Below are 23,537 nucleotides of genomic sequence, written 5' to 3'. Positions count from 1 at the left end.
TTTAGGCTACCTTAAGGTTGTATGGAATACTAAAGGGATGGATCCATCATAACAGCTTTCAAAGGACAATGTTTTTATTCCATACAACATCTTTTACTTCTGAACTCCATCAGTACATTAACGCTTGATCTAGAGAATATGATATGTTGGTTAATTAAGTGGCTAACTGATGTTTCAACAAAGTTACCAGACCATCTTCCTAAGATATAACATTTGATTTTCCAGTATGGTACTGTAATGAAGATATAATCTCATTTCGAGCCTAAAGTTCACATGATGCTCTAGGGCCATTTTTCTGAATGTCCACCCTCCCTCTATAAAACTACAGATTACAGAAGTATAGGAAATAAGACAGTGTCCACTGGTACCAAGTTTTGCTCTGCATTTCACCTTTTTTATTGAATTCTGGTTTTATTTTTAGTTGTCATTTAGCACCCTTCTGTTTTCATTGGAAGGAATATTTTGGATAAATGAATTTATTTGACTGTACTATCTATGGCACTCACCCTAGGTGCTTAAAAAAAAATAAGTTAACTTTTAGCATGAGGCTTCTGCTTTGGAATATCAAAACTGGCCAGCATCTAAGCCAGGATCTATTTCAATGTGTAATTTAAACCAAGAGCTAAACCATCAAAGCTCTCCTGACCAACAGCTATAAAGAAGGTTCAGGGATAGGGAAAATTACCTGTTTTTTTTTTTTTTTTTAACCAGAACATTTGTCTATTCAATATAAATATCTAAAAAATAAATTCTGAAGTGTCTGCATTTCTAAAATAGCCCATCTTTTTTTTTTTTTTCAAGAGATTTGCCAAGATGATACAAGGTTAATATTGTTAAAAAAAAAAAAAGAATGTCCTAGAAGAGGATCCCTCAACGGCTGACCTTGTTAACAATGGGCCTGAAGGGTGCCTGGGTGGCTCAGTTGGTTAAGCGACTGCTTTCAGCTCAGGTCATGATCCTGGAGTCCCTGGATCGAGTCCCGCATCGGGCTCCCTGCTCGGTGGGGAGCCTGCTTCTCCCTCTGACCCTCCCCCCTCTCATGTGCTCTCTCTCTCTCTCTCATTCTCTCTGTCTCCAATAAATAAATAAATAAAATCTTTAAAAAACAAAACAAAACAAAAAAAACAATGGGCCTGAAGCCTCTACAGTTAGTTCTGAAAGAGGATTAACACTTTAATCAAATGTCAAAGCGGAAATGGCAGGCATAGTTCAAGGAAGCAAAACATGGCAGATGTCAGTATCTTTCTGGAACAGTGTCTGTTCTTGTCTACAGAACAGAAATGAAAAATAAGGCCAGTGTGTGTCATCTTCACTGGGGATTTTTAATTTGCATCCAGATGCCACCATGGCTTGTCTCCAAATACCTGGCTGTTCTTTAAATAGTAAGTTTAGAGAACGAGTGTAAGGTCCAGGAACCCGGGAGCCAGGTAAAGAGCTTGAGTCAAGATTATACCACCAAAGCCTGTGTTTTCCCAACTTACCTCTAGGAGTTTCCGGATTGGCTTCCACTAGAAAATTATAACCCTAAGAACTGCCTGGTTTCATGTTAAGGTTTCAAATAAATATTTCCACCTAGATTCTCTGGAAAATGACTTTATTTGGCAATTCTGTATCAAAGAGTTACGCTCTTGGGGGCCACCAAGGTGTAAGAAGATCTAGAACTCAACCGTATGCGGTTTAGAATTCAAGCCTTGATCATTTTCTCTAATCACTTCATACAGAAGGGTGGGGAAAAAAGGGAGAGGGAAGCAGCATGGGCATAGATAACAAACAAGGAGGTCATACACAGTCTTTACCAGTCCTTCGTACAGCACGAAGATAAGGTGGAAGGAGTGGACATCCCATTATCTGAGCTGTAGACTATGAAGGGAGAACCCAGGGGAGTTCTCATAACTGTCTCCATGATGACAGAATGAGGCTTATTTGTGAACTTGCCCTGCTTGGAATACAACTTTGCTTCTGTCCCACCATCTAACACCTGCTTGGACATAGCTGGTCTCACAAAAGGGAGGAAAATCTATGATGCCATCGTGCCCCTGGAGGAGTTCTCTACAAATCAGGGGGTGTCTCCTCTCCCAAGTGCCTCTGGCCAGCCATGGTGAAGTGAAGACCAGGCTGGCTTTGTGGGTCTCAGCTTCTCAATCTATGAAATGATGGTCCGTGGTAGACATGAGCTGTCCAATACAGGAGCCCTTAACTCTGTGTGGCTATTGAGCACTTGAGATGTGCCTAATGCAACCAGGGAACTGCATTTGTACTTTTATTTAACTTTAAAAACTGATATTTGATTCCATCATTGAAAAGCTTTTAAATAGGGGCGCCTGTGTGGCTTAATCGTTAAGCGTCTGCCTTAGGCTCAGGTCATGGTCCCAGGGTCCTGGGATCGAGCCCCACATCGGGCTCCCTGCTCAGCGGGAAGCCTGCTTCTCCCTCTCCCTCTCCCCCTGCTTGTGTTCCCTCTCTCACTGTGTCTCTCTCTGTCAAATAAATAAATAAAATCTTAAAAAAAAAAAAAAAGCTTTTAAATATGTTTGGAGCAACTGTGGCATTTGAATCTGCTGTTTCAATTATAAATTTTCAGAAATATAATTACTGTTCAAGTATTTCCAATGAAAATTTAGTGTCTGGGGGCACCTGGGTGGCTCAGTTGGTCAAGCATCTGCCTTCGGCTCAGGACATGATCCTGGGGTCCTGGGATCAAGCCCCGAGTCAGGCTCCCTGCTCAGCGGGGAGTCTGCTTCTCCCTCTCCCTCTGCTCCTCCCCCTCTGCTCATTCTCTCCCCCCACCAAAATAAATAAATAAACTCTTAAAGGAAAGAAAATTTAGTGTCTGAAATTGCGATATGCCCTAAGTGTAAAATACACACCAGATTTTGAAGACTTAATATAAAAAAACGTGTAATATCTCACTGATAATTTTTATATTGACTACATATTTTTGTTTTGATAAATGTTTTTTAACATATTGAGTTAAATAAAACATATTATTAAGATTAATGATGGCTTATTATGTTTCTTTTTATTAAGATTTTATTTATTTATTTGTTAGAGAGTGTGCACACAGGGAGGGGCAGAGAGAGAAGCACACTCTCCCCTGAGCAGGGAGCTGGACATGGGGCTTGACCCTGGGATCATGACCTGAGCTGAAGGCACCGCTTAACTGACTGAGCCACCTAGGCCTCCCTAGGTCATTATGTTTTGTTTTTTTTTTTAATTAACATATAATGTATTAATTGTTTCAGGGGTACAGGTCTGTGATTCATCAGTCTTACACAATACACAGCACTCACAACAACACACACCCTCCCCAGTGTCCACCACCCAGCCACCCCATTCCTCCCACCCCCGCTCCACTCCAGCAACCCTTAGATTGTTTAATGAGATTAAGAGTCTCTTATGGTTTTTTCTCCCTCTCTGGTTTTGTCTTGTTTCCTTTTTTTCCTCTCTTCCCCTATGATCCTCTGCTTTGGTTTTCAAATTCCACACATCAGTGAGATCATATGATAATGGTCTTTCTCTGATTGACTTATTTCACTTAGCATAATACCCTCTGGTTCCATCCACGTCTTTGCAAATGGCAAGATTTCATGGCTGCATAGATTTTATGGCTGCATAATATTCCATTATATATAAATACACCACACTTCTTTATCCATTCATCTGTTGATGGACATCTGGGCTCTTTCCATAGTTCGGCTATTGTGGACACTGCGGCTATGAACATTGGGGTGCAGGTGCCCCTTCAGATTACTAAATTAAGCAAGGGTAAAAATGAACTATTGGGATTTCATCAAGATAAAAAGGTTTTGCACAGCAAAGGAAACAGTCAACAAAACCAAAAGACAACCGACAGAATGGGAGAAGATATTTGCAAATGACATATCAGATAAAGGGCTAGTATCCAAAATCTATAAAGAACTCATCAAACTCAACACCCAAAGAACAAAGAATCTAATCAAGAAATGGGCAGAAGACATGAACTGACATTTTTGCAAAGAAGACATCCAAATGGCCAACAGACACATGAAAAAGTGCTCAACATCGCTCGGCATCAGGGAAATCCAAATCAAAACCTCAATGAGATACCACCTCACACCAGTCAGAATAGCTAAAATTAACAAGTCAGGAAAGGACAGATGTTGACGGGGATGCAGAGAAAGGGGAACCCTCCTCCACTTTGGTGGGAATGCAAGCTGGTGTAGCCACTCTGGAAAACAGTATGGAGGTTCCTCAAAAAGTTGAGGAATTGCACTACTGGGTATTTACCCCAAAGATACAAATGTAGGGATCCATTCATTATGTTTCTATTGGACAATGCTAGACTAGACTACTCTAGGCAACTCTCCTACACTTATAGCTTTTGGATTTAGTATATGCTGGAGAGGATGGGAAGCCAAAGTAGAAATTCTCCTCAACCAATCAAGAAATTTTTTTTTTTTAAGTGCAAAGGTGAAACAAGAGCCTTCCTAAGCCACCTTCCCACACACCTCTTCTAAACTTCAAGTACCTAAGTAGTGTCTTCGCACAGTAAAAACTTGGTGACTGCTTTGTTCTGTCCTCGCCAACCCAGGTGATTTTCACCTTCAGTTCTCACAACTGTGCCATGGTTATGGGTAGTTAATGCCCACGTTCATGGGAGTGAAATTAGAGGCCTGGCTGAAATGGAAACACTGAACTCCCCTTCCCGCACAATCTCACTCTCAGGACTTTTCCTTAAAAAACCCATACAATCAATGTAGCCTTAATACATAGATCATACTCCCTCCCCGCTGAAGTCCAGTGAATATTTTCTCTTCCTTCTTTCTTATTCCTCCAGCATCATGGCATTCTCCATTTCTTCCATTGATATTGAACCCTTTCTTTGAACCAGGCACCATGTTGGGCATGGAAGGGAAGGACACACAGCCTGCCCAAATGTATGCCAAGGCAGACATTTAGATAATCATTAAACATGAAGTAATAAAGGGGGAAATGGACTATGCCCACAGTAGGAGCGACGCCTACAAGAAACGGAATTACCGAGGAGCTAATCCTTGACCGTCCCTTCCTCCTTTGACTTCCCAAAGGCAGGCAGACAGGAGAGAGGGCATTCCAGGCTGGGAGACAGTATGTGCAAGTGTATGGAAGCCGACGCTATGTGGCACTGTGGGCAACGAAAGCAGGTCTTTCTTGGGCATAAGAAAAAAGGCATGGGAGGGAAGTAGGGGAAGGGGGGAGCCAACATGAAGCCATTCAGTTCCCATTTATAAGATATGAAGAGGAGAGGAAGATCAGAGAGCACTTCAAAACTATCAACAGGTTGTATACGTTTTTTCCTCCTCCCTCCAGAGTGGCTTACGCATTACCAGCAACTTAAGAAATTCTCATTCTCCCAGGGCTCATTACAGAACTTAGGAGCTTCAAAGATATCTGTGGCATCATCTTCGTCATTCAACAGCATTTATTGGGCGCCTTGTATGAGCCAGTCATTTACCCACTCTAATAAGGATACAGAAGACTGGCTCCTAACTAATCTCAGGAGGTCACGGGCAGTCCAGGGTGTATTAATAACAGGCAAGGCAGAGGTAGTCTGGCAGGGAAGCATAATTTTTTCCTTTCTTACTACATGGGAATAAAAAACATGTGTTTAAAATGTTTTGGGGTAGAGATATCCTGCTTCCCAAATCAGGGTGTCCTATTCTCAGCCTTATTTCTCTGTAACTGATGACTTTTAAATTTGTATTGAAAAAATAGTATTCATAGGGACTTCAGTCCTCAATCTTCCTGGTTTAAATCGTTCTCTGGAGTGTTTCTCATAACAGGTCACTACGATCACAAGTTAAGAGAATGTTCATTATAGTACATAGTGGAGAAAAGAGACTTAAGCTTCATTTTAAAGAGTAAAGTGGTAACATGGCAAAAACTGAATGCACTGGAACTCCATTGGATACAGAACACATCGATGCTCTGAGATCACTCATTTGAATACTGTTACATTTTCTGTAGTCACAATATCACTTAAAAAACAGCATTCCTCCATATGCTGTGGGCAGTAATACGCTATGGATCTTACATACACCACATCCAAGAGCCTCACTGTGTCATAAAATCCAGTAGTTCATCATTTCCTGCCTCTGAATTGGCTCAAGCCCCAAATCAGAAGCAAACCCAAACCTGCCACACAGTGGATTCCTGCTGCCAACCACCCGCTATGCCCCCTAGTTCTCCCTCCGCCAGCTCCCCTCACACAGCAGGTGAAAGGCGAGCACCAGGCACCACTGTCAGCCAGGCAGCTGGGCGACCGCGGGCAGCCAAGACTCGAAGAAGCATCTGTGGCGAAAGGACAACTTGCTGAACCTCAGTCTAAAGTTCTGCCCATCTGGACCCATCAGGCGTTGTTTAATGTCCTAGAGCTACAGTAGCTAGCTTTGAGTTCAGATCTGGATTGTGGAATTTGAACCATCGAAACACCCATCACGACAAAAAACCTCTATGAATCTTGTTAACAAAACAGGAAGAATTTCTGCCAATGGCTGAGAAATAAATTCCTTCTTTCCTGCTGCTTGGACCACAGCATAATGAGGGTGCCCAAGTGCTCTCTGCAGTAATAAAACAGAATGCCCAGGCTTTTTCTTTTGATGTGTTCCAGTTTAAAAGTTGAGAGTCGATGCCTTTTCATCCTTAATTTATCTTCCCTTGTAAATATGTCCGTACCCCTTCCAATACCTGAAGTCTACATATTTTCAAAATAGAATTCACTCCTTCTCCTATTTCACTTGTATAACTTTATGTTATGGGTCAGATTTTCGGCTAAATAAACATACCTCAGGCTACAGCTCTGCAAATACCTCTGGCAGCAAATTAACTCAAACAAATGTTTTGGTTGGGTGGTGAGGTTGTTTTTTAATAATCTTTCTGATCTGCCTGGAGGTCCAAGGATAGGCTAGGTGAACTCCCAAAGGCTTTTCTAACTTTGTATTTTCTGCCACATTAACATGCAGTTCTTGAAGTCTGTTGCAGTGACTGGTTTAAAATTTCACCACCAGAGGGTGCTACTTGTTTGCTTCTAATAATCATTTCACTATCAGATTTGAAAGATCGAAGCCCTGTCACCAAAGACTTGTCCCCGCAGCAGCTAGCATTACCCAGGAAAGGTTTCCAGAAGACCTGTAGGGAGTGCTCTACTTCAAGGCACCAGATTTCACTTTGCTTTGGATATTATGTGTTTGGAACCAAAACTGAAAATCTCTGTAGCTTGCACAAACCAAACTGCACTAATACATATATTCGCTGTAAACCAAGCAAGGCATTTGAATCATTTTTCATTCTCTTGCCTTCTGTTCAGCCATGAACCCAGAACTCTCCCATCCTCTTCACCACACCAAACCATAAAATACCATAAAGTAAAAAGAGAATTTGCTTGGCTATACCGATAATGCTATTTTCCAAGGATGCAACCTCCTCTTACCCTAAGTATATACCTCTCCCTCTTCTGCTTGCGTGTGATTCCTTATTTCTAGGGAACATTTTATCAGCTTCAATTTCTCTTAGTGTATTTTTTGATTGGCTGGGATGTGCATGTGAATTTTCCACCTGATGTTTTCCGGTATGCATGAAGAAGCATGGAGATTTTAACCGATTTTAAGTTTTAAATGGTAAGAAACTCTAATGTGTTGTCATCTGAATGGCAAAGTTAATCAGGGGTCAGCAAAGTGTTTCTATAAGGTGCCAGATTATAGTAAAGATTCTTGGCTGTGTGAGCTGTGAGTGCTCTGTCATAGCTTCTCGACCCTTCCATTACAGCAAGAAAGGAGCCACACAGACTATAGACACCAATGATTGGGTGTGGTTGTATTCCAAAACATTCGATTTTGAGGAATAGGTGGTGTGCTACTGTTTGCTGACTCCTGAAAATGATGACTCGTAATGTATGCACTGTTCTTACTGATAAAATTCAGAAAAATTTCTAGTATGTCACCCTGTGATGACTTTTCCCCTTCATACAGTTCTGACAAAGTATCACCTAAGTAATCCATTTTAAAGTTCACGGGTCCTTTGGAGGAGTACCACTGGGCTCCCTGTCCAGAGCTTTCAAAATCTGGGCCAAGGGAGCCTTAGACTTTCAGCGCGTCATTATGTTTATGTCCTGGGAAGATCTGCTATGGTAAGATATAAAATCAATAAGAAGGATAGGACCCACTGGCAATTTCTCCTAGAGATAATATGGAAAGCAAACAGAAGACATAGTTTACCTTCAGACTGATGTGTAGCTAGAGGAGTCTGGGTCTCCTTGGAGTAGGACACGACTTCCCTGGGCAGGAAATCCACTTGGGTAACCTTCGACACGCCCAGCCTGTGCAATCTCCGCCTGTAAGCAACAAAGGACAAACGCTTAAAGAGGGAAGGCATTCCTTGCAGAAGAGCTAACAGTAATAACACACAGGACCAACACAAATCCCAGGCTGTAACTTCTCAGGGCGAGGGACTGGACCATAAACTAGGACCGGCCTTGGGCTGGCAGCTGGGACATGTGGCTTTCTGGCCCACTTTGGCCCTAATTTGCTGGTGAGGTCACGTAGGTCCCTCATGCTGACCCTCAGCCTTTCTTCCTGTAAAACAAAGTCTTGGTCTGGCTCAGAGGAGATCCCTTCCATTCGCAGCACCTTTGATTTCACTTGATTTAAATTTATAAAGGGAATTTTCATTGGTAATACGAGGTCCTAGCTTCTTACATGTGATAGACAAAGAAAAAGTAATGATTGTCAAATCAGAAGGAAAGAAAGATGATTTCTTAATGGAGTAACATGTTTGCCATGATAGTATTGAGAGGATCATGCCAAGGGGGGAGTGGAACACTTCTCAGTTCTCCAGGAAGGAAATAACACAGATCAGCAGGTGAATTTGTTTAAAGACATTGCTGTAGTATAGATGAATGAAGAAGCACATTTCATTCATATTATTGGTTTTAATTATTACTAGCAGATGGCACAGACTCATTGTACTTTTAGTTCTAGTAGTAATAATAAAATGAAAGACAATGCATGTCACAGCTAGAAATTTCCACATACGATTTCCCAGGCATTCTAGGAAAACAAAATTTTTTTTCTTCTCTGTGAGTTACTCAAACAACTGAGGTGCTATCTAAGATGTGCACAGAGCAGATACAAATAAAGAAACACGGGTTTAGGGGATAAGGCTGCTTGGCCATCTCTGACGTCTCACCAAGCGCCACGCAGGCCTGGGCCTCACGGACCTCATTCACTCCAAAGTCTGGGCCCCCAAGGAGGGTCAGGCTGGGTTCCCTGCACTCCAGACAGCCTCCTCACACAGAATTAGCAGAAAACATACGAAACATGCTAGAAACAAAGTTGCCAAACAAGGTAAAAGGCTCAAAGTTTCAAAGTAAGAAATTCAGGGATTAGTTTAACATCAAAGAATGTTTTCTTTCCTGAAAGCAGGTGAAAAAGAAAGCATGGATAGACATCCCAGGACTCGTTGGGGTGCTACCTCTCCTGCTGTTTCATAGCCCAGAGCAGCTTTCTGAAGTCCCAAGCGGTCAGGCTCCGTCACTCAAGTGAAGAGATGGAAAAGAAACATGTGCTGGTATTACATCCCCACCATTTCAATTTTTAAAAAAAAATATTTTATTTAAGAGAGAGCAAGCGAGTGAGTGAGCAGGGGTGGTGGTGGGGTGGGGAGTACAGAGGAAGAGGGAGAGAATCTCCAGCAGACTCCATGCTGAACGCAGAGCCCAATGCGGGGCTCAATCCCACGACCCTGAGATCATGACCTGAGCTGAAACCAAGAGTCACACGCTTAACCGACTGAGCCACCCAGGTGCCCCATTTGATCCCACCATTTCCAATGGGGTCACCCCCAGCATAAAGAGATCATCCTGGATCCTAGACTTCTATGGGCATCTGTGTGAGGCACTAAAAGGTACCTACGCCTGCAGGCAGGGATTCCAGGGCTTCTAACCAAGGGGACATAAGCTGTAGGCCTATCTTGTTAGGTAACCAGCAGCAGGCACTGGAAATAGGAAGCTGACATGTAACTTGATAATCCACCATGGCAAATCAAAACCAGCTGGTAAGACAGTATGGCATAATGGTTAAGTTATGTACTCATTGAGAAACGAATTTCAGTTCAAAACTATGCTTGGTCACTTACCAGCTGAAAGGTAGGTAAAAGCTTTGGATAAGTGAAAAACCCTACTAAGCCTCAAGCTTCTTATCTGTAAAACAGGTACATATCATTGAGTGGTTGTGAAGAGTGAATGAAGTTAATATTTGTAAAAGCACTTACTTTTGTGTCTGGCACATAGTAAGCAGCTCCTGGCCTAAGCATCTCTACTCCTAATTTATCTTTTTGACTGATTATCATAATGTTTATATTTGTTTTAAAAAACCAGAGAAAACAGGGGCACCTGGGTGGCTCAGTTGGTTGGGCGACTGCCTTCGGCTCAGGTCATGATCCTGGAGTCCCGGGATCGAGTCCCGCATCGGGCTCCCTGCTCGGCGGGGAGTCTGCTTCTCCCTCTGACCCTCCCCCCTCTTGTGTGTTCGCTCTCTCTCATTCTCTCTCTCTCTCAAATAAATAAATAAAATCTTTAAAAAAAAAAAAAAAAAAACCAGAGAAAACAGATTTATAAGTGCCCTAAATTAAAAATTCTTTATGGTAGATTTGGAGATTATCTCTGTCAAGGAGACATAAGAATCACACTACTAATTTCTTTGTATGGGCACATGTATAGTTTTGGTTGGTTGGAAGACTCTATTTGCTTTTCCTTTAACTGAAAGTATTATCACCCTGAAACTTCTCTGCTTTCAAAACCTATCTTGTATAAATGAGCTTATCTCACTAAACAAAGTATTTTCTTTTCTCAATAGTTATCGAAAAGTTTCAACCAGTCCCTCACTGACACTGTTTGTGAGCTCCCAACTCCACCCAAACTGTCAAGAGATAAAAGCCTAGCTGTGATCACGTGATTCTCCCAATGTGTCCATCAGCTGATACACTGATACACTTGTGGGTGACTTGGTCTCAGATTTTAAAGCAATCCCTTATAACACTTCTTGCAGGGTAATTGATAGATTACTATATCTTTCCATGCAGTCTCCAGACTGATTAAGCTGCAATTATATCAAATGCCTTTATTCTTTGTGGCTTTTTGCTGTTGCTTTAGTAACTGTGTAGTTATAATACATATAAACAGTTTTCATATATTATTTTATCCTCAGTACAACTTTACATCATATTCCGATTTTACACCTGAGAAAACTGAGGTTCAGTGGTGTGAAGTCATTTGCTCAAAATCACAAAGGTAGTAAGTGACAGGCTCAGGTCTTGGCTCCATCAAACATCAACTCCAAGGACCATGTTCGTAGAAACTGTTCTCTGTTGATCTTGTCGTCCTATTTTTTTCCTAGTGCCTTATGAGCATCGCCTTATGAGGCGCATTCTTAAAACCTAATATAGTGGCAGGCCAAGCACATGTGATCATTTTATAAGCATGAGAAAGGATTCCTGAGACACAGCCAGGCCTGAAGTATTAGGACATAATAGGGTAGTGTTTGCAAGGTGAGTACCACACAGCTATTCCCAGTCCTCACTGGTTCAGAAAGACTGGCCAGGAGGTTGCATCCTTCCACAGCAAAGACCTTCCTCTTAGATGTGTTCTTGGAGTCCTCAATTCTTTTTTTTTTTTTAATTTTATTATGTTATGTTAATCACCATACATTACATCATTAGTTTCTGATGTAGTGTTCCATGATTCATTGTTTGTGTATAACACCCAGGGCTCCATTCAATATGTGCCCTCTTTAATACCCATCACCAGGCTGAGTCGGCCCTAGACCCATCTAAGGGCCTGCATGTCAATGGATCTAGAATCCATCCATTTGTACAACCCTGTGATCAAGGCCTTCCTCAACTTCCCTTTTTGTAGGAAAATATTTCTATGATTTTATCGGCTGACAAAATTGTTACAAACTATGTTTAAAAGATGAAGTAGCCAGTAGTTATTTTCTTTAAAAGTATGAACTTTGAGCATATTTATTTTTATTCAAGATTTACCAGCTCATAAGTCTTTTATACAAGGATGCAAATTAAACTGCTTAGCAAAAGAGGGGGGAAAAAACCCCCATTGTAGCACTGATGCTACTATGATTCCCTTTCCTTCTAAGTAGGCTCTTCAGTCCTGGCTCTGGGATAGCTTTGCTGCCCGCCCAGCCTCCCTCCTGCAGAGCTCATCCTTTTACCACTGTGCGGGCAGATACGTCTGCCACAGCCCCTGGTCTTCTCATGTCACACACGGCTGCAGACTTACTCATCCCTTACTGATTCAGCTCTGTACCCCAGTCCTTAGTTCAGTGTCAGGTCCAGAACAGGCACTAAATAAATGTGTGAGAAAGGAAAGGAGGGAGGAAGAGAAGACTAGAAAAAGGAAAAGGAGGGAGGCGTCATACAGAAATGTACATTGAGCCTTTAATCGTCAAATGCCATGATGGACATGGCATTATTATTAAATTATACTCTGTATTTTTCACCTTGATAATTTATTCCAAAATAAGAGGCTCTAATAGAGTTTTAAATGTACTGAATTAAACATGTATCATGTTCTAAATAACCGTAAGAAAGCAATTCAACGTCACTTAAGAAATACAATAAGGCCTCTTAATATTTGGATTCACTCTGACCACATTTAACAAATCTAGAGAATCCGAATGGGAGAAGTCCTAGAGCAGCGGGTCCCAAAGTGTGGTCTCTGACCGTCAGCCACAGCACTGCTTGGGAACAGGTTAGAACGCAAATTCACAGGCCCCACCTGAAACCCACGGAACAGAAACTCTGGGGGCGGGGTCCAGTGATTCTGATGCTCACTAAAGCCTGAGTACCCCTGAGTTAGAAATACTGGGTAACGTGTGGGAACAGAAATGTCGCTATTTAACCAGATTCACCTGGGGCTCCCCAACCCATAGCCAAATCCTAGAGGATGAGGTCTTAGTCCCACTGAAAAGGGAGGATGCCCCTGGACCAAGCTTATAGAGAAAGCTCTATGAGATGGGCCAGGCGCAAAGATGAACCAAGATGAGCGAGAGATAAGAGGCAGGCAAAGGAGACTGCAGTGTTCAACATATGAAGGTACTGGCGAGAGTCTGTCCTGGATCTAAAACCAACAAGTCAGGCAGGGGATGCCAGAGACCCTGGGCAACGAACCACGATCCCTCACAAGCTAACCTGGTATAGTCCCAGCGTGATACGGGGCCCACGTGTCCCCATGGCGGGGGTGGGACTCCCCACTAAAAGTCCTGGAAGCTTCTTCTCCACTTGGCCCTGTCAACCTGCTGAACCAGCTGGCTGAGCAAAGCCATAATGCACCAAAACTGAAATATTTCTTCTAAAAAGAAAAACTGGGTGTTGATAAAGAATAAAAAGTGAAGCTATTTGAAGTTCGAGAAGGTGGTTTGCTGGCACTTGAGATGTAAAATTCCCCAGTTCACCACAAGCACAGTCCGATCTACCCAGGTTCTGCCCATTTGTCCTTGGGTTGGACATACTGAATCCCCAGAAGAAAACTACTCCTTTCCGGGAATCTCTGGGCCCATTTCTCTTTCTGTTGCTGGTTCAGTTGAGATCTCCTGTCTGTCCAACCACAGTAAGGTTAGCGTGGCTTTGCTAATAAACTGCTTACAAAGTTTCGTTATCTAAGAAAGATAAAACTTCAAGTGTGACCTGAGCACGCTCTATGATATCTACCAAAGCTGCAGAGAGTCAGAGTTATACAGACTTACCCCCCAAATCGAAGGATTCTGTCCTATCATTAACAGCATGAGAAACATGTACACAGACACTGGAATTCTCATAAATACATACTCTGTGGCTCCCATTTCAAAGATGAGTGAAGGTGGAAGAAAAACTTTACTGATATTTTTAAATGTGATTAAGACTCTAAACATTCTTTTTAATCGTGAAGAGAAAAAAATACTTGCAAAGAGTTATCTACCAAAAGAGGATACCCTGGTTTTATGCCTATGTTCTGAAAAGGCATCCATTCTTTTCAAAGCCAAGGACCCCAGAACTTTGGCTCCTAAAGCCATTGAACCTGTGACCTGAAAATATGGAGACAGTCACTGTTTTGTGCCTACATGTGGACTGTTAAAGCACACCCATTAGATTTCAAAGAAATTACTATCTCGTTGCCTTTAAGAATAAAGGTAAAGAATTTAAAATGGGAAAATAATTATGACAGGGCAAGGATCTGGTAGAGTGGTTATTGATGGCAAGGGGATCAGAGCCCTTTGATCAAAAACTTAGGTTGAAGGGTATCTTAACTTTTTATTGAAATAAAATTTACATACTATAAAATTCCCCCCTTTTAAAGTGTACAATTTAGTGGGCTTTCATATATTTACTAAGATATGTAACCATCACCACCATTTAAGTGTACAACTTTTTCTTTACTCCCGAAGAAATTCCATACCCACTGGTAGTCACTCCCCATTCACCCTCCCCAGCCCTCGGCAACCATTAACCTAACTTATACCTTCATATAAATGGAATAATACAGGATGTGACCTTTTGTGTCTCGCTTCTTTCAAATAGTAATGTTTTAAAGTTCAGATAGTGTATATCAATGTCATTCTTTTTTAATGATGAATAATATTCCACTGTGTGGATATACCATATTATATTTAATTCATTCAACTGTCGATGGACATTTGTACTGTTTCTACTTCGGGCTATTATAAAAAATGCTGCTATGAATATTTGTGTACAAGCTTTTGTGTGTACACATGGTTTCAATTCTCTTGGAATTGGATTGAATTCTCTCAGAATTGGCATATGCTTAGCAGTAGAATTGCAGGGTCAATATGGTAATTCTATGTTTCACTTTTTGAGGAACTGCCAGACCGTTTTCCAAAGTGGCTTCACTAAAGTTATAATCAGTCGCAGTGTACAAGGGTTCCAATTTCTCCACATCCTTGTCTACCTTTATTATTATTAGTCTTTTTATTATAGCCATCCTAGTGAGTGTGAAGTGGTGTCTTGATGTGATTTCAATTTGCATTTTCCTGAGGGCTAATGACGTTGAGCATCTTTTCATGTGCTTATTTGCATTTGCATATTTTCTTTGGAGAAATGCCTATTCAAGTTCTTTGTTCATTTTATTTTTTTTAAAGATTTATTTATTTATTTGAGAGAGAGAGTGCATGCATGGGGGGGGGAGAGGGGGAGAGAATCCCCAGGAGACTCCCTGCTTGGTGAGGAGCCCAACACAGGGCCTCAATCCCACAACCCTGAGACCATGACCTGAGCCAAAATCAAGAGTCAGATGCTCAACTGGCTGAGCCACCCAGGTACCCTATTTGCCCATTTATTTGTCTTTTTGTTGGGTTGTCTTTTTGTAGTTGAGTTACAAGAGATTGTTTATTCTGGATACTAGACTCATCAGATATATGATTTGCAAATATTTTCTCCCATTCTGTGGGCTGTCTTTTCACTTTCTTAATGATGTCTTTTAAAGTACAGAAGTTTTCAATTTCAAGAAAGTCTAATTTATTTATTTTTTTTCATTAGCTGCTTGTACTTTTGGAGTCCTATCTAAGAAATCATTGCCCAATCCAAGGTCATGAAGATTTATACCTCTCTTCTCCTAAGAGTTCTATAGTTTTAGCTTTTACATTTAGATTTTTGGTCTGAGTTAATTTTTTAGATGGTATGAAGTAGGGGTCCAACTTCATTTTTTCTGCATGTGGATATCCAGTTGCCCATGCTTAATTTTTCTTAATATTCTGTAGCAAGATTGAGCAGGAGGACAGGGAAAGGTTTTGTCATGAATATTAATCCATACTGATACCCACTGGCCCCAAGCAGTAGCCAAATCTGACTGTAGAAGGATGGATTCAAGAGAGGGACTAAAAGCTTCCAATGGTTCATGAAAGCTCTCAGAGCACTTGAACCTTCTTCCATCACTGCTATGAGCATCACCAAATTCTTCCTGAATCAGTTAGATATAATACAACTCATATTCTCTCTGATGTTCTGATTTCAAACCGCCGTGAATTGTATATAACAAACTTGATGTTCCTGCCTTTCATATTCAGGATTATTGGGCAAAATTGCATAAATAGTGCTGTACTATCTCTATTGGACTCATAACGGAACCCAACAATATCAGAGAACTGGCTTCAGATAGCTAAGTAAGATGGCTATCATGAGAATTTCACAAATACCATCAGCTAATTCTTAAAGATCTGTTTATATCAGAGTGCATGACTCATTTTATAATTCATCATTAATATTGGGAAGTAAAGCTGCAGGACAGAGCATGACAGTAGTAGGATGTTTTTTTCTAATGTCATAATGCAAACGTCGTATGAAGACACAGAAAAGCCAGAGTAAAAATACACTTCAGGCACCTAAGAAACTCTACAAAGTTACAAATTGTGAATCACAAAAGGCTCTCAATCGTAATCTTGGAATAGCAGTCTCAGAGTGTTCAGTGACTGGAAATCATAATGCTAGATGATCTATCGATTAGAGCCAGTGGCAGGAGAGGAGTGACAGTGGATAAGGTGGCAGTCAGAGCTTAGGTCAAAAGCCAGTATGTGGCCTCAAAAGCCTGGAAACCAAAAAGGGTCACGGCAATAATGAGAAGTCTGGAGCGAGGATGAGACTTGGAACTCATGCAGATCAAATCAGGAACAGATATTCTCAGAGACAAGGAGTTATTTAGCCAGATGCCAAAGTAGGTCAAGGCTAAGGAACAAAAGAATGTCTTCACTGGACCCACACTCAGTCCTGCTGGGTTTTATTCCTGCTTATTTGCATGTGAGTATTTCATCCCATAATACATTAATGGTGCTGCCAAAGAATTTTTCTAGTGTTGCCTCTAAAATTCCTTGAGGTTTCTCAAAGAAGATTTCCTAAGACAGCAAGAATGGTAATGGTTTCATTTTCTTCCTTGTCCAAACATCTTATGTGGGTATGTACAGTGTCTTTGACAACTGGCAAAGGAACTACTTCAGCCAACATCATTATCAGCAACCACAAACAATTTTCAAAGCATGGCACTATTCCACATCCTAACATTACAGGCAGAAAAAGGAGTCAAACATATACATCAAAAGGCAAATAGGAATGAAAGGTAGACAATAATAAAGAGTCAACATGAGTGATTTATACAGTAAGTGGGACAGGGGAGTATAATGGGCAGATTACTATGTGTTTCAATAAATAAAGGAAGTTTCACTGAGACTGAAGGTCTGATGTGAGTCTTGAAAGATAGGCAGGACTTGGGTCAAATAGAAAGGAATGAGGAGGGTGACCTAGAGAGGTGGTCCCATGCAAAGACCTGGAGACGGAATTCACATTTTATACCTGAGAGACCAGGTTTTCAGAATAGAAGTTTTAAGTTGAAGAGCAATGGAAGATTAATTTTAGAGAGGTACATTGAGACCAGACTCTTAGAGGGCTTAAAATCTTGGGCTAGGGGCACCTGGGTGGCTCAGTCGTTAAGCGTCTGCCTTCGGCTCAGGTCATGATCCCGGGGTCCTGGGATCGAGCCCCGCATCGGGCTCCCTGCTCTGCGGGAAGCCTGCTTCTCCCTCTCCCACTCCCCCTGCTTGTGTTCCCTCTCTCACTATCTCTCTCATAAATAAATAAAATCTTAAAAAAATCTTGGGCTAAAGAACTTGAACTTCAAGCTGTAGATAATGAGAAATTACTGAAAGTTACTGAGTAAGAAACAGCTGCAGAGAAACATTACTATAGCAACCATGTGAAGAACGGTGTCTAGATCTCTCTCCTTGACAAGTGAGTGACCAGAGACTATGTGTGGAACCTGAGAAGCTGGGCATAAAGGAACTGAAAAAGGATCTACAAGCAAAGGGTGGGTGGGTGGGTTCAGTAACCAAACAGAGAATCCAAGCAAGTGTTAATTCATAGGAGGCAGCCAGAGACATGGTTATTGGACTTGTGATCGATGGTCTAACAAATGTGGGGACATGGTCTAAGGCAGTTATGGCCCTGGGAACAGAAAGGACATGCTGTAGTTTGGTGACTCTGGAAAAGAATGAAGGGGGTAGGCCTTAGCAGTTTATGGAGGGTGAAGGAAAAGGAATCAATTGGTGATTCTTTCAAGGCCTCATGCCTTATGAGAGGAAAAGTGAGTGGTGTGACTTTAAGACACAGGGGAATCCAGAGAAAGATAGGCTTTGGGGTTAAAAAAGAGTACTTAAGTGGATGAGTTTGTGGTTCCAATTGAATGAGATATACGACCAAAGCTCAGAAAAGAAGACAAAACAGAAAATATGGCCATGGGAGCCACCCAATGAGAGCCATATGAGAAAATGCTGCATCCATAGAAAGAATATAGGGAGCCAAGGGCACAGAAGCTCATGTAATATGAAAGAGGTTTAAAAAAATGATAAAGGCAAAGCGTGGATCACTACATCAAAAACTAATGATGTATTGTATTGTGACTAACATAACATAATAAAATTTAAAAAATGATAAAGGTTAATTTGTTTTCCAAACACCGTACTGTAGTGCATTTAGGTGTCAAGGTGTGACATCTCAAGGACTGATACCTAGGGTTGGGAAGGGGACACCACATAGAGGAAAGGTGACAAGGGGCACCACCCAGAAGTGACCCTGGCATTGCAGCTCCTCACTGCACTCCGTTTATCACCCGGGTTCCAAGTGGGTGTTTTCCTCAAAGAACTGGGAAGCAACTTGATGGCTGACCTTTCCTGATTACTTCAAAAAAGAGAAGTTTCCATTTTCTACGTTCACATTTTAAAAATCATTTGAGGAGGTATTTATTTCGTTTCCATGATATTTACTTCTTCCTGTGCAGAGATATTAGTTTGGCAGCTGAAGTATTTTTCCTGAACAGAAGCAAATGTCAAGTCTGGCTCAGTCAACAGGCACAGCCAAAGGGTTTGCCTTGAATTTCATAACACGAGTAAATCTTGCAAACTTCCAGGATGAGAGGAAAGTCAAAATAGTCATGGTTACAACTGAGCTTGGCTTTATCCGCGGAGGTTCGTTACAAAGGAAGTTGAAAGTTCAGAATTATAAGGACAGAAGGCACAGAAGTGTGTTTTCTCCAATATTACATAAAAAGACAATAATATACAAATTTTATAGAAGTGGCCTTTTATTGACTTAATATTCATGAGCAGCCCTCTCTAGAAGTTGTGATAGCAAGCTATAAAATTTTACCATTCTTTAAGTCACTTAGTACCAAAGTATAAGCACACACCCTTGCCAACTGGCTATATTCATTTTTCTGAAGTGGAATAAAAAAAGAATATAGTTTTATGAAAATCCTGCTGCTACTGTGAAACAGAAAATATCCTATAATTGCTTACTCAAGTTTCTTGAGAACATAGAACGAAGACTGTCAGATAGCAGGCAGCTTCTCAAGAAATGTTTGAGGACTGGATAAACAAGTAGCATATGAGGTAAGTAAAGTACTTCTCCGTCTCTTGTGGTAAAATTGTAATTGGGTCTGTTAATCCAATTTATTAAAGTTTTTCGTGGATCAGAATGTATTCTCTATAGATTCTTTTTTTTTATTTATAGATTCTGATGTGCATTTTACCATTATCCTTTGATACACACATTATAAGCTGCTGTTCTAGATTTCATTTTCTGTGGAAAGTGGGATTAGGTGCTATTAAAGATTGTCCATTTGCTCAAGAACATAGCCCACATTATTCTCAAGAAAATACTAGACATTTGTTACATGGAAAACCTTAAAAATTAATTCAAACCAGAGATCTAAACATAATATATAAGAACATTTGACAAAACTTGAAGAATAAGTAAAAAGAAGGTTACTTCACCAAAGGCTAATGAGGTTATTACTGTTCTATTAGGCAAGTGGAAATGATTTTAAAATGTGAAAAGTCCTCTAAAACTGCCTGGCTAGATTTTCTCAAACACCTACCACCATCCTGAAGAATATATGTTTTTCTAGTGCCTTCATGGAGCTGGTTTAATTTCTATTCTTGACAGAGTGATCTATTTCACCACAGCAGTTTGGGATGGTGCCTGGTGGATTCAGAAGTAATACTCATCCTCTCTTGCAGCCGACAATAAAGAGAAAGTTGAGAGAAAGAAGAGGTCATCACGTTCTACCAATATCTCCCAAAGGTGGAAGGCATCCCTATGTTCCTCCTTCAAGGAAGTAGCGGCCAAATCCCTCACAGCTTCCAAATATTTTAAATTTTTTATTTGCTTCCAAATATTTTAAAAACTCCACCAAGAGTTTAATATACTATGACATGGAGGAAATATAATTGTGAGGCTTCAATAAAATCAGAAGGCACTAAACATTCCTGTATGTTATTGGGTTTAACAGTTTTGAGTTAAGGGCCACAAAATACCATTATTTGCTCATTGATGTCTATTCATCATTGAGAATCTTTGCTTCCCTCCTAGCTCCACAACCCTTATGCTTACTCAGCACATCTCCCTAAAGACTGACAATCTCCTGGTGATATTTGTACTTATGTTTCCTTCATAAAACAACAAAAATACTCAAAATATAATCCCTCTCTCAAACTTCTCCATTACAACCCCAAATTTCACTTTCCAGCTTGAGATTTTTTTCTATTCTGTGATCTTTTAATTTATTCTTTTTATCCTATTATTTCATTCTCTACTTCTATCATCTTTAATTCACTTAATTTATTATAATAGCCTAAGAAAGCAAAGCATTTTGGGTGCTGTCATAAGAATTTGCCTGGTTAAAAAAAATGAGTCGAACTTATTTTCTCATTTTATTTGTAATTTTCTAGAAGCTCTTTTTCCTGAATGCCATAACATCTCCCTTATTTCTCTACATTGCCATTTGCTTTACTGATCAAGTAAACATACAAGATAATATACAAACCAGAATCAAGTGACACAATATTTGTGCTTTTAGCCAAGTTGGAGTAATAGAAACCAGATTTACTCTCCACCTTAAACAACCAAAAAAAGGGGAAGGGAGCAGTTTGAATGAAACAAGAGTTTGTAAGCTACTAGAGGTCAGGCAAAAAAGAACTGTGTTGTACAAGAAAGGGGAACCAAAAGATGAGTCCAGTAAGTGCCCCAGCTTACTGCACTGAGAGAATTCTCAGGCCATGTTGCAGGGAAGAAATCCAAGTGAAATTTAGCAGACTCCCTAAATTGAGGAGACAGAGCAGAGAGTCTCGGAAGACCAAAGCAGCTAGAATTGACAGGACAAAATAATAGAAAGTAAAACTGCACAAAGAGAAAAATCCAAAGATCTTCTAAGGGTTGCCCTTGAGGATTCAGCTTAGTACTGAACCAGTGCAAGTATGTGAGGAAACTATCTGAGGCCAAGGAAAGAACTACCTGAAAAAATTAAAGGTAACAGTTCTGGGCACTTGCACAGGAACAGGATTAGTGCCTGTTGCCTCCTACTAGGCTAGAAAACCTCAAGATTTATGGGTCATTGTGTAGAATGCACATAAGGGTCTTGCCTCAATAGCAGGAATTAGTTAACCCTAGACTGAGCACTAATCCAGTCCCAACTAACAAATTTTAAAAGAAAGACTTGAAAGGATCAAACCATTTCCAAGTGAATTAACTGTATCTCAGAACCAAATCTCAAGAAGATTGATAGAAATTCAAATACATCCAATATCTAACAAACTAATATTCACAATATCTGACATCAACCAAAAATTAGCAGACCTGGAAAGAAGCAGGAGAAAAAAAATGACTATAATGAAAAGATATAAGTCAATCAACTGAAACTGACCCAGAACTAATACAGATGGACTAGCAAGCAAAGCTATCAAAACAGTTATTAAAACTGTATTTCAAGTGTTCAAAAATTAAGTAGAAACATGTAAGATTTTTTTAAAAGACCCAAATTGAACTTCTAGAGATGAAAATTACAACATAAGAAATTAAAAATTCTCTGAGTAGGCTTTATGGAATATAAGAAATTGCAAAACAAAAGACTAGTGAACACACACACACACACACAACAATGGAAACGATCCAAAATAAAACACAGATAGAAAAGAAAAATAAGTATGGAGGAAGTTAACTGTGGGAAAATTTCAAGTTACCTAATATACATGTGATTTGAGTTCCCAGAAGAGAAGGAACAGAAAAAAAATATTTGAATATCTGACCATTATTTAATGATCAGGTTTTTCAAAATTTGTTGAAAACTGTAAACCCAATGATCCAAAGAATCTCAGTGAACCCAAGCATATGAAACATGGAGAAAACTATATGAAGGTACATCATAATCAAATTACTCAAAATTAGTGAAAAAGAGAACACTGCTAAAGCAGCCAGAAAGAAAAAAAACTGCTATATACAGAAGAATAAAAATAGAAGTGACAGCAAATTTCTGGTCAAAAACAATGCCAGACAGAAGACAATGAAACACCATTTCTGAAGTACTGAAAGAAAATCAACCTAGACTTCTATACTCAGTGAAAATATATTTCAACAACAAAATATTATTTCAAAACAAAAATATGGGGCGCCTGGGTGGCTCAGTTGGTTAAGCGACTGCCTTCGGCTCAGGTCATGATCCTGGAGTCCCTGGATTGAGTCCCGCATCGGGCTCCCTGCTCGGCAGGGAGTCTGCTTCGTCCTCTGACCCTATCCCCTCTCATGTGTTCTCTCTCTCTCAAATAAATAAATAAAATCTTTAAAAAAAAAATGTATTTAAAAAAAAAAGCTAAAAAAAATGCCTAACAGAAGAACTTCACTACAAGAAATGTTAAAGAATATCCACCAGGCAGAAGTAAAACTATGCAAGATGGAAATATGGATCTACACAAAGGAATGAGAAACATCAGGAAAAGTATTTACTACATGGGTAAATATGTAAGATATTTTTTCTTATTATTTAAACCTCAGTGATAATTGGGTACTTAAACAAAGATAAAAACAATGCATTTGAAAGTAGATTATGATAAGTTAAAGATATACATTATAAACACTAAAGCAACCACTAAAATAATAAAGCAAAGAGATATAGCTAACAAGCCAAGAAAGAGTTAAAATAGAACCATAAAAAAACTTAATTAATACAAAGGAAGCACCAAAAAAATAATAAAAGGAAAGAAAATTATATAGGACAAATAGAGAATATCAATATTATAAAGATTTAAACCCAACCATATCAATAATCACATTAAATGTAAATAGTGCAACTATCCCAATTAAAAGGCAGAGATTTTTAGAATAGATGAAAACACCCAATTATATGTTGCCTACAAGAAATGTACTTTAAATATAAAGAAATAAATAAAAGTTAAAATTAAAAAGTTAAAGGGTGAAAAAAAGTTGAAGGGTGCAAAAAGATACACCATGCTAATGCTAGTCAAAAAAAAGTTAAAGTGGCTATATTAATGTCACACAAAGGAAATTTCAGAGCAAAAATATATTACCAGGGACAAAGAAGTTCATTTCTTAATGATGAAGAGATTAATTTATCAAGAGAGACATAAGAATCCTAAACATTTATGCACCTAATACAAAATTTAAAAATACATGAAGCAAAAACT

At 39.9% G+C, this 23,537-nt stretch overlaps 1 protein-coding gene across 1 annotated transcript in view; it reads right to left on the bottom strand.

Annotated features, from left to right (window-relative positions):
* The window catches only part of DYNC1I1 (dynein cytoplasmic 1 intermediate chain 1), a 311,144-nt gene that overhangs the window by 227,792 nt on the left and 59,815 nt on the right, over positions 1 to 23,537 (bottom strand). Inside the window, exon 6 of the mRNA XM_035020602.1 lies at positions 8,232 to 8,347. Coding sequence (XP_034876493.1) covers positions 8,232 to 8,347 — 116 coding nt within the window. The remainder of the gene's footprint in view (positions 1 to 8,231; positions 8,348 to 23,537) is intronic.

Source organism: Mirounga leonina, unplaced genomic scaffold, assembly GCF_011800145.1.
Source record: "Mirounga leonina isolate KUSES-001 unplaced genomic scaffold, KU_Mleo_1.0 Mir_174, whole genome shotgun sequence".
Lineage (NCBI taxonomy): Eukaryota > Metazoa > Chordata > Mammalia > Carnivora > Phocidae > Mirounga > Mirounga leonina.
This window is presented reverse-complemented; position numbering and strand designations above follow the sequence as displayed.